This window comes from Somniosus microcephalus, chromosome 9 (assembly GCF_052327205.1).
Source record: "Somniosus microcephalus isolate GS21.2 chromosome 9, FLI_Smic_1.0, whole genome shotgun sequence".
Lineage (NCBI taxonomy): Eukaryota > Metazoa > Chordata > Chondrichthyes > Squaliformes > Somniosidae > Somniosus > Somniosus microcephalus.
Window position 1 is genome coordinate 205,040,692 of NC_140995.1, and position 12,090 is coordinate 205,052,781.

General features: G+C 46.9%; 1 protein-coding gene across 3 annotated transcripts in view; it reads right to left on the reverse strand.

The window, feature by feature from the left end:
• ak9 (adenylate kinase 9) overlaps positions 1-12,090 on the reverse strand; it is a 366,094-nt gene that overhangs the window by 14,877 nt on the left and 339,127 nt on the right. For all 3 annotated transcript variants that reach the window (XM_085997790.1, XM_085997792.1, XM_085997791.1), the window contains 2 exons: positions 11,084-11,253; positions 10,876-10,974 (listed from right to left, as the gene is read on the reverse strand). In XM_085997790.1, the coding sequence (XP_085853916.1) occupies positions 10,876-10,974; positions 11,084-11,253 (269 nt within the window). The remainder of the gene's footprint in view (positions 1-10,875; positions 10,975-11,083; positions 11,254-12,090) is intronic.

Genomic DNA, 12,090 nt, shown 5'->3' on the forward strand with positions numbered 1-12,090 from the left:
CGCTGCAGTCCATATGGTGTAGGTACACCCACAATGCTGTTAGGAAGGGAGTTCCAGGATTTTGGCCCAGCGACAGTGAAGGAACGGCGATACAGGTCCAAGTCAGGATGGTGTATGGCTTGGAGGGGAACTTGTAGGTGGTGATGTTCCCATGCGTCTGCTGCCCTTGTCCTTCTAAGTGGTAGAGGTCGCGGGTTTGGAAGGTGCTGTTGAAGGAGCAGTGGCGAGTTGCTGCAGTGCATCTTGTAGATGGTACACACTGCAGCCACAGTGCGCCGGTGGTGGAGGAAGTGAATGTTGAAGGTGGTGGATGGAGTGCCAATCAAGCGGGCTGCTTTATCCTGAATGGTGTCGAGCTTCTTGAGTGTTGTTGGAGCTGCACTCATCCAGGCAAGTGGAGAGTATTCCATCACACTCCTGACTTGTGCCTTGTAGATGGTGGAAAGACTTTGGGGAGTCAGGAGGTGAGACACTCGCCGCAGAATTCCCAGCCTCTGGCCTGCTCTTGTAGCCACAGTATTTATATGGCTGGTCCAGTTCAGTTTCTGATCAATGGTAACCCACAGGATGTTGATAGTGGGGGATTCAGTGATGGTAATGCCACTGAATGTCAAGGGGAGATGGTTAGAGTCTCGCTTGCTGGAGATGGTCATTGCCTGGCACTTGGTTGTCAGCAGTTTGGTGGGAACAGGGTCGAGGGAGCAGGAAGTGGGTCTCATGGATAAGATGGGCACGGAGAGGTCATGAGGGGAGATTGGAGAGAAACTGGAGAAAGATGTGAGTTCAGGCTAGGGTAGGGGGGAACCTTAGAGGAAGTTTGGCCCGGTGGGCTAGGGGAAGGAAGGGAAGTGGCAGAGACAGCTGAATGGATGGTCTCAATCTTAGAGACAAAGAAGTCCATGAGCTCCTTACACTTGTTGTTGGAGGTGAGGGTGGAGGAGACAGGGGAGAGGGGTTTAAGAAGATGGTTAGCGGTAGAGAATAAGAGCCGGGGTTATCTTTGCATTCCAGAATGATTCTGGAATAGTGAGCAATTTTGGCAGACGAGAGCAGGACCTGATAATGTGGTCCAGCCAGATCTGGCGGTGAATGGCCAAACCAGTTGTCTGCCATATCCATTCAAGTGTGCGTCCCTTGGACTTAAGGGAGCGGAGATGAGGGCCATACCAGGGGGAGCGTCCAGGGTGAGAGAGAGTAAGGGGTAAAAATTGGGTAGCACCCCCTTTGGGCCGCTACCTCCGCCGGGGCGCCAATTTTAGCGCCTCGAAAAAGTTAGCACCCCCGCAGCCGATTTTCCCAGGTAGCGCCGCGAGAGGGAGGAGGGGCGCTATGGAAGTGCCCCGCGTCCCTCTTGGGGCGCTGCGAGCCAATATCATGGTGCTACATGCCGCGGTACTGCAGGCCTTCCTCCCCTTACTAAAGGGGAGGGGCCTGGCGTAGTGGGTCCCGGCACCCAGCTGGGCCACCGGGGATAGGGAGTGCCGGCAAACGAACCCGGGCTCACGGAGAGCAGCTGGCACCCCGCAGGGGGGCTTCACGGAGGCCGGGGACAGCAACGGGGGCAGGTGCTGGCAGGCGGCCAGCAACAAAAATGGCCGCCCGCCACCTCCCCTTTAACTAGCGCTGCCCCGGCCACAGGTAGGCCCCCCTGACCCCGGTGGATATAGCGTCCAGTGGTAAGTCGGGGGGCGCCACCCAATAGTACAGCCTGGGTGCGGCGCATGGCGATGATGTCATCACCGGCGGTGCAGCGCTAACGGTTAGCGTTGCCGCTAACCTCTAGCTGAATTTCGCGGGATGCGTTAGTGGCACCGCGCCCAGGCTCTAGTTGATTTACGCCCCGGAGGCGCGAATCAACAGAATTTAGCCCCCAAATTGTTTTAATCGGGACTAGGGCATCAAAAGTGGTGGTGAGGGTGTGGTTGAGCAGATTGGTAGCTGCAGAAATATCATGGTGAATGGAGGGTCAAAGGCTGGACAGTTGGGATTTCATAAGTGCAGTTGTAAGAGAGATGGGAGAGAGTTTTTTTCCAGGGGCGGATGCAGGAGGAAGTAGGGTTAGGGGGAGTGGGTGGAAGGGGGATGTGGGTGGAGAGCAATACGAGGAAGTGGTCAGAGATGGCCTTATCTGCGATTGACATGATGGGAGTAGCGAGGCCATGAGAGATGGCAAGGTTGATGGTGTGGCCGTGAATATGCATTGGGGATTTTACATGGAGGGAGAGATTAAGGGAGGGTAGGAGGCTAGTGAACTCAGAGGCGAGAAAGCATGATGAATTGAGATGGAGGTTGAAATCACTGAGGATGAGAGGTCGTTCGGTGCAGAGGCTGAGGGAGGAGAGCAGTGAAAATATCTTGGTAATAAAATTTTTATGGTACTTGGGTGGGCGGTAGAGAACAAGAATTTTAAATGAGAGGTGAGAGGGGGTGGAATAAGGCGAGATGCTCAAAGGAGGAGAAAGTGCCGGAGGAGTAAGGGGACAGACCAAGGTATGATTTGGTGATTAGAGCCTTACCGCCACCACGGTGGTCTGAGCGGGGCAAGTGGTGGAAGGTATAGCCAGACGGGGAAGTTTCATTTAAGGGTAAGGTGTCATCACCCCTCAACCAAGTTACTGGAGGAATAGAAGTTATGCTAAACTGTTATAAAACACTGATTAGGCCTCAGCTGGAGTATTGTATTCAATTCAAGGCACCACACTTTAGGGAGGATATCACAGCTTTGGGGAGGGTGCAGAAGAGATTTACTAGAATGGTACCAGGGATGCGAGACTTCAGTTACGTGGAGAGACTGGAGAAGCTGGGGTTGTTCTCCTTAAAGCAGACAAGGTGAAGAGAAAATTTGATAGAGGTGTTCAAAATAATGAATGGTTTTGATAGAGCAAATAAGTAGAAACTATTTCCAATGGCAGAAGTGTCTGTAACCAGAGGAGACAGATTTAAGGTGATTAGCAAAAGAACCAGAGTCGACATGAGTTTTACACAGTGAGTTGTTGTGATCTGGAATGCACTGCCTGAAAGGGTGGTGGAAGCAGTTTCAATAGTAACATTCAAAAGGGAATTGGATAAATACTTGGGGGGGGGGGGGGGGAAATTACAGGGCTATGGGGAAAGAGCAGGGAAATGTGATTAATTTGATGGCTCTACCAAAGAGCCAGCATAGGCATGATGGGCCGAATTGCCTCCTGTGCTGTATCATTCTAGGATTCTACATCCCTGCAGCAGCCTGGAAGGACCCAGAGGCATAGAAGTTGGGAATAGTTATGGCCTTGCAGTGACATTCATTTAATTGCACACACCAAGGTGTCGATTTTCATTCAGCAGTCGGGAAGGAGGCAGGACTACAACTTTCGGGTTTTTGTCCCGCCTACATCGACGTCCAGCCAATCCACGCGATTTTCCCTTGATTGACCTTGTTGAGCCCGCCCAGCGGGCTCAGCAGGCCAATGAAGGGCCACCCGGCAACAGGTGACGTCACAGACTGAAATTTCATCTGTCAAGAGGTCTTGACAGATGAAATATCAGTGTTTCACAGCTGTTTGAAGCTGTCAAACAGTGACAGTCTGACTTCTAACCTGAGTTCTTCTACACAGACTCAGTTAGAACTCTCACCGGCAATGAAAGCTGAAGGCTGTCACTTTTGACAGCTCGCAGCTATTTTGCTTTCAGTGCCGGCTGAGTGATGGACTCCCGAAACCTAGAGGAAGAAAGGCTGTTAAGGTAAGTACAGGTAATTTAAACTTCTTTACACACTTTAGACACACCAAACACACTTATCTTTGCACTCATGCACCCATCACTCACCTGAACACCGACATCGCGACCCCTCCAAGTCCTTCAACCCGACGGCCCGCCTGCTCTAACCTGGTGTGGTTTGGAGCCGTCGGGAATCCCACACGACACCCCTCAAAATAGGGCAGTTAATTGGCGCTAATCCCTTCCCGCCTCGGGTCGGCGGGTCCCAGTGCGGGGTGGGTACCTGCCTCCTTTGAAACTTACGTGGAGGCGGGTTTTGGGCGGGATGGTGTCGGGACCCCCGAATTCGGGATTTTTGCCCCCCGCACGCCTAAAAGCCCGCCTCACGGCACACTGAAAATCAACCCCCAAGAGTTTGTTCTTTCAAGAGGTAGCAGACAAGTTCCACCTGAATCAACTGGACCTTACCATCATGCAACAGGACTGCTTTACTACCCCCATATTTTTCCACCAATAAAAATATGCATCTTCAAATCAAACTTGGGTGGAGATAAAAAATAATAAGGGGAAAAAGTAGCAATACTGTTGGACAGAGTATAAATCAACAAATTGTAAAACAGGTACGGTAATAATCATGGGTGATTTCAGTCTCCATATTGATTGGACAAATCAAATTAGCCATAGTAGCCTTGAGGAGGAGTTCATAGAGTGTATCCAGGATGGTTTCCTAGAACAGTATGTAATGGAACCAACCAGGGAGCAGGCTATCTTGGATCTGGTACTGTGTAATGTGACAGAATTAATAAATGATCTCATAGTAAAGGATCCTCTAGGAAAGAGTGATCACAACATGGTTGAATTTCAAATTCAGTTGGAGGATGAGAAAATTGTATCTCAAACCAGTGCCCTGATCTTAAACAAAGGCAATTACAATGGCATGAGGGCAGTACTTGCTAAAGTGGACTGGAAAAATAAATTAAAGGGTAAGACAGTTGAAATGCAGTGGGGGACATTTAAGGAGATATTTCACAACTCTCAACAAAAATATATTCCAGTGAGAAAGAAAGATTTTAAGAGAAGGGAGCACCATCCGTGGCTAACTAAGGAAGTAAAGGATGGTATCAAATTGAAAATGAACGCCAAGATTGGTGGGAGGCCAGAGGATTGGGAAGTTTTTAATAACCAGTAAAGGATGACTAAAAAAAAATAAAGAGAGAGAAGATGAATTATGAGAGTAAACTGGCAAGAAATATTAAAACAGATAGTAAGAGCTTCTACAGGTATATAAAAAGGAAGAGAGTAGCTAAAGTAAACATTGGTCCCTTAGAGGATGAGACTGGGGAATTAATAATGGGGAACGGGGAAATGGCAGAGACTCTGAACAAATATTTTGTAAGTGTCTTCACAGTAGAAGACACTAACAACATCCCAATAATGGATAATCAAGTGGCCACAGGGAGGGGGGAACTAAAGACAATCACTATCACGAAGGAAAAAGTACTTGGTAAAATAATGGGACTAAATGACGACAAGTCCCCTGGACCAGATGGCCTGCATCCCAGGGTCTTAAAAGAAGTGGCTGCAGAGATAGTGAATGCATTGGTTGCAATCTACCAAAATTCCCTGGACTCTGGAGAGGGCCACGCAGATTGGAAAACCACAAATGTAAAGGAGGGAGACAGAAAGCAGGAAACTATAGACCAGTTAGCCTAATATCTGTCATTGGGAAAATACTGGAGTCCTTCATTAAGGAAGCAGTAGCAGGGTATTTGGAAAAGCATAATGCAGTCAAGCAGAATCAGCATGGTTTTATGAAAGGGAAATCATGTTTAACAAATTTGCTGGAGTTCTTTGAGGATGTAACGAGCAGGGTGGACAAAGGTGAGCCAGTGGATGTGGTGTATTTGGATTTTCAGAAGGCATTCGATAAGGTGCCACATAAAAGGTTACTGCATAAGATAAGAGCTCACAGAGTTGGGGGTAATATATTAGCATGGATAGAGAATTGGCTAACTAACAGAAAGCAGAGAGTCAGGATAAATGTGTCATTTTCCGGTTGGCAAACAGTAACTAGTGGGGTGCCACAGGGGTCAGTGCTGGGGCCTCAACTATTTACAATCTACATTAATGACTTGGATGAAGGGATCGAGTATAATGTAGCCAAGTTTGCGGATGATACAAAGATAGGTGGAAAAGCAAGTTGTGCAGAGGACTCAAAGGGATATAGACAGGCTAAATGAGTGGGCAAACATTTGGCAGATGGAGTATAATGTGGGAAAGTGTGAGGTTACCCACTCTGGCAGGAAAAATAAAAAAGCAAATTATTATTTAAATGGAGAGAGATTACAAAATGCTACACTTCAGAGGGACCTGGGGGTCCTTGTGCATGCAATACAAAAAGTTAGCATGCAGGTGCAGCAAGTAATCAAAAAGGCAAATGGAATGTTGGCCTTTATTGCAAGGGGGTTGGAGTATAAAAGCAGGGAAGTCCTGCTACAACTGTACAGGGTATTGGTGAGACCACACCTTGAGTACTGCGTACAGTTTTGGTCTCCTTAGTTAAGGAAGGATATACTTGCATTGGAAGCAGTTCAGAGACGATTTACTAGGTTAATTCCAGAGATGAGGGGGCTGACTTATGAAGAAAGGTTGAGCAGGTTGGGCCTATACTCATTGGAATTTAGAAGAATGAGAGGTGATCTTATTGAAACATATAAGATACTGAGGGGGCTCGACAAGGTAGATGCAGAGAGGATGTTTCCCCTCGTGGGGAAATCTAGAACTCAGGGCATAGTTTCAGAATAAAGGGTCGCCCTTATAGAACTGAGATGAGGAGGAATTTCTTCTCTCAGAGGGTCGTAAATCTGTGGAATTCTCTGCCCCAGAGAGCCGTGGAGGCTGGGTCATTAAATACATTTAAGGTGGAGATGGACAGATTTTTGCAAGATAAGGGAGTGAAGGGTTATGGGGAGAAGGCAGGGAAATGGCTTTGAGCCCAAGATCAGCCATGATCTTATTGAATGGCGGAGCAGGCTTGAGGGGCCAAGTGGCTTATTCCTGCTCCTATTTCTTATGTTCTTATGTTCACTCTGCCACTTCCATTTGAACACACACATTTGTCACTGACTGCAAATATTGAAAAATAAATGGTTTATTACAGCTACATCATAGAATTTCAACATAACATTAATAATGAAAAACACACCCGTGTGACTACCCTTGTGACTATTTGTGTGGGATCTTTCTTTTCCAAGTGTTTCTACGTGCTGCTAACCCTGTGGCTTCAGCAGAGGTAGACGCAGCCTCCTTGACTCCGTGCTGTGCCTGCTTAGACGTCTTTGATGGTCGTCCTCTGGGTTTAGGAGCCCGTGAGGGCCCCGCCAAAGTCTGCTGCTCCTGCGACTATGTAGGGGCAGACATGGCCATCACTATCCGGGGAGGCATCTGGGGCTCTGACCGAAGGGTTGGTAAGGGGGTGGAAGTGTGATCGCTTGGAGAGGAGTCCCCCACTTCCATGTCCCCTCCCACCATCATCCCTCTCATGGGCCACCTGCACTTCGCTGCTAGCAAGGAGCTTGAGAGCAATTTGCCATACTTCCGTGGGGCCATGAGGGCCCTCGTCTATAATGACACCCCTTCTAGAAAGGGCGTCTATGGGCCTCTGGTTTCTCTCCTCCATAGATGCCCAACTACTTTGAAGTGAAACCATGTTCTCATGAGACTGGAGCGTTATGTCCTCCATGGAGTTGGCCATCATATCCATGGAGGAACTTATAGCTGCCATTGAGTGCACCACGGTAGTGCTCATGTTTGAGATGGACTCCTCCATTCAATGCACACTCGCAGTCACCGCAGTCAAGAAACTTATCAGAGCCTCCTACACTTGTTCCTGCAGCTCCAGGATCGCCCTCTTCCTGGATGGCCCCCGAGGCGCAACGCCTGCATGCAACTGAGCAGAACTAAGAGACTCCTGTGCCCTCTGACGAGGAGTCTCCACTGATGTCACTGTTTCCACCATCTGCTATTGCTCACCTGCGATGTGAAATACACCAGGTGACAACACTACTCTATTTCACGAGGGACCCACCGAGGTGTGTGTCTCTGCACTGGTGTTGGCTTGCCGTGTATGAGGTGACACTGCTCCCTCAGAGACAGGAGGCTCCTCTGAGGATTCTTGTTGCTCTTCCTCCTGAACAGTTGGGGGGGGAGCAGGCAGAGGGGGGCTCTTGATGGACCTGTGGGAGAGTAAAGACAGCATTTAGATATATGAGATGTTGACTGCAGACACATGCCATTATCCACATGATAAGCATTAATTTTCTGGTGACATCAGACCCCATATGAGTGACTGATGAAATACATGCAAGTGTATGGAACATAATTATGTCACCAGGTTCTTCTAATGAGACCCTCTGGTTGACCACTCCTGCTATATCCAGTGCTGCCTCCTCTGCTGTGATAAAAAAAGGCCATGCATTGAGGTCCTCCTCCGGTTCTCTCCCTCTCCCTCTTATTGTGGGCTCTCTTTTCCTGCAAGGAGGGAAAGAAGAGAAGGTTGAGTGAGAGTGATGGAATGAGTGTAAGGAATGGATGGATTACATCTTTAGAGGGAGAAAATGATGCAGTGGGGTGCAAATACCAAGTTGCCTTCTTTTGTGTTGTTAGTTAATGTCATTGCATAACGATGAGGGTGAGTGTGAGGGGTGCATAGTAAGATGGGGACATGATAATGTAGCTAGAGCGAGAGGGATGGATGAACGTCCAAGGGATGGTGGGTTGAGTAACAGTTTGCAGGAGGAGGGATGGCAATGCAAAGTGGTGGGGATGTGATGAGAGGCACAGCAGCATTAAGGTAAGTGTGGCTTTATACTCACTTTTCCTGATCTTAGAAGATCATTAAACCTCTTGCGGCGCCGCACCCAGGTCCGAACCACAACTCACATTCCTGTCACCTCCTACGCTATCTGCAGCCACGCTGCCTTTGTCTGCTGGGGAGGCCTCTTCCTACCATCGGTAGGGAAGAGAACCTCCCTACATGCTCTCACTCCCTTCACAAGATGATGGAGCGATTCCTCAATGAAGCAAGGCGCTGCTCTTTGATGATGGGAAGATATTATGCACATCTGTACACACTGACAGCAATGCGTTAACTGAAATCACAAGTGAATGCAAATGGGGCCATGGCCCCTTTAAATATACCGGGAAGAATCACGTCATCCGATGACGTCACCAGACCCGCACCTTTTAATAGGGCTGGGAAACGCGCAAGGTGGGCTTAACAAGGCCCATTATGGTAAAGTCTTATTTTTCAGTGGGATCAACTCAGCAGTGGGGTCTCCATCCGCCACCAGTCTCTCCCGTCATGTAGCCGCCCAGATAGGCGAAATCGCAGCCATAGTGTGAAGTACATACCACTGTAAGTGCTAAGATGATAAATGTATCAGAAATATCAGCCATTGATGTCAGTGGACTGTCTAGGGCCGGGGAGGTACCCTGATTATCCTTGCAATTAGCCTGCCAATGATGGATGCATGTGTCAATAGGGGTGCATCTAGGGTCCCAGATGAGGCCAGCTGAAGAGTGCCCAGTCCAGGGGCTGCTGGGTTCTCCCTCTTGGAAAATAATTGCTGTACCTCAACCCCCTTTGTAAAGGGCTGCTTTAAAATTCTAAAAATAAAGTGACTCCACTCTCGTCCAACACGTCAATTGGAATTCCCAACACCCATTCCCTGGTCTAATATCTGACCCTTTTGATGGGAAGGTGTTGAAATTAGGGAGAAGTACACTAGCGGTCATAGATATTCCAGGTCAAGGTTTCTTCATAAACACCACAGGGTAAATTCACCAATTGTGCAACAGGTGTTCCGGAATTTGGGTAGAGGTCAGAATGCTTTTTGAAGGGAATGCAGGTCAGCAAATTGTGGCTATAGTATTGTATCCCCATCAATGACCTGTGCTCCCTTTGAGTGTGGCTCCCCACTGGGATTGCAGGATTGGGCATGTACGTGCACATCACAATTTTACAGAAAGAGAGCAAGCAGACTCAAAAGGGTAGATGGTAATATACCCTCCAGTTGTCGCAGTCACTACAGTAATAATGACAAAAATCCAACCTGCACTCTTAGACAAGGTAGGGAAGCTCCTAATGCCCTATCCCTGCTCAGTTATCCCATCACCCATGGCCACTACCAACAATTTACTGTGGTGCTGAAGAGAGTAACATTACTATATTAGTATATATACAACTCTGCGAATAGAATAATTACATTGGCCCTGAATTTGGAGTCGGAGGCTTCCCATGGGGAAATGCCTCCGATCTGCAAATAAAATGCCCGCGTACCTGTCCGGGAAGTCCGGAGATTTGTGGTCCTGGGACTCTCCAGGTACCCGCGGGTGGAGGCCCGCGTATCTCAGGGGTGCACACAGTTCGCAAGTGCCCCTGGGATCATATGGACCAGCCCAACCAATAAAAGGAGGGAATCCCCATTCATGCTTATGAGGATTCGGTATGTACGGAATCTGAATCCCTAGAAGCATGAATGGGAATACTCCCAAAAATACATCTACACTTCAAATACATTTTTAAAAATTACATATTTAAATTTAATTAAAATGGCATTTAATTAAATATTTAAAACAAAAATTTTATTTTTTGAAAAATAAATGTACATGTTTTAAAGGGGCTAAAAACAAACTTACCTTATTGTACAGGTTTTTTAATGTATAATGATTGATTAAAATTTTTTTTTTAAACTCTTGCCCTGATAAGAATTTCACGGGCATTTGCTGGGCAGAAGTTGGGCAAATAGCCCAACTCTCCGCCCATGGATGGTCTTTTCCCGGGGAAGCGGAGGGTCTGTCAATAAAATTCTTGATAGATCACAAGTTCTTGGTTTTCGCACATGCGCTTCGTGCGCGAAAACCCAGAACTTGTGCGGTCCCTACGGGCGCATGCACACCTCGTACGTGCCCGTAGGGGCCACAAATTACGGCTCATGAATTCAGGGTCTTGAAAAATGCTATGTAAATAAATGTACAGCTACACCAGTGTGTAAGGCATTGTAAAATTCTGCAATAAAATTTAAATTTACAATGATCTAAAATTCAACTCTTATACAAAAGGCTCAAATATTTGATAATGAGGACATTGAGCTGAATATATTATTCAGAAGCACTTACCGCATAAATTTATCACGGTGTTCCTCATCTTGAAAAAGATATATTTTGTCTCTGTACTCAACAGCATAATCTATGTGTCCAGGGACCAATGCTTCATATCTGATAGAAGGATCAAAACAGCAGTTAGAAATACTTCCCTGTCAAGACACTTTCTTCTAAATTTTATAAAGTTTCTTTATCCTCTAAACAATTGATAAGTTGAATCTACCTCTGTTTCCCATCCAGAAATGTAACTGGACAGTAGCCCTGCAGTTCTGCATGTTTAGGAAACACGGCCTTCACTCCAGCTGCAGTAAGCTTTATTGGTAGCATATCAGGTGTCGGAAGCGGTATAGAAGCTAATGGAGGTATGAACACCTCTGGATTGTTCAGGAATATCTGACAACAAATTGATAAAGTAGACAAATTGAAGTTATGCATGTTTTGGTTATATACTTTTTTGTCACAATGTCAATAAAAGTTGAGTGATATCAATCAGTTTAATTTTCCAGAAAGAAAAGCATAAATGTGTTAGACAAAAGTATTACTTAAAATAAGGAAGTGGGTCATACTGTAAGAATTCGCAATAATTTACAGCTCCAAAGATTAATTTCTTTGATTAAAGAATCTCTGGGTGATACACCTTTAAAAATTTCAGGGATCAAAAATGGCCGTCAGACCGCATGGCCGAAGACAAAGGACTTGGAAAACAGCTTTCTGTGTCTGTGAAGAAAGGTTCAATGGCAGTCAAATCTGTCAATCAAAGGGGAGTTTCCCACCGCCCTGCAGCAGGACAATCGATGCCTGTTTACAGAACGTTATACAATGTTGACTCTAAGATCAAGTGCTTGAAACTGCCAGCATGAACAAAGGAACTTTGTTTGCTAAGCACGCAAGACTGTCAATCAATTACGGTTCCAGATGACCACAGGACAATGCTTTGTTTACAAAGAAATTGAATGCCATTAGCATTTGTTTGTATATCAAGTGGACACATCCAAACTGAGGAGAAACCGTTTAAATGAATGGGAGAACACATTCAAACCCATTACTGGACAATGGGGCAGTTGGATCCCTTTTGTTTTAGCCCAGAAGCATCCGGATCTGGGCGGGCCCCAAAAGGGGGTATAAAAGATAGCTTCCCAGAAGCTCTCCCTCTCTCTGGCCTCGCCTCCGTGTCCCTCTACAGCGTGGGAGTCTGCCTGTAGAAGCGAAACACCAGCAGTTTACTTTTAA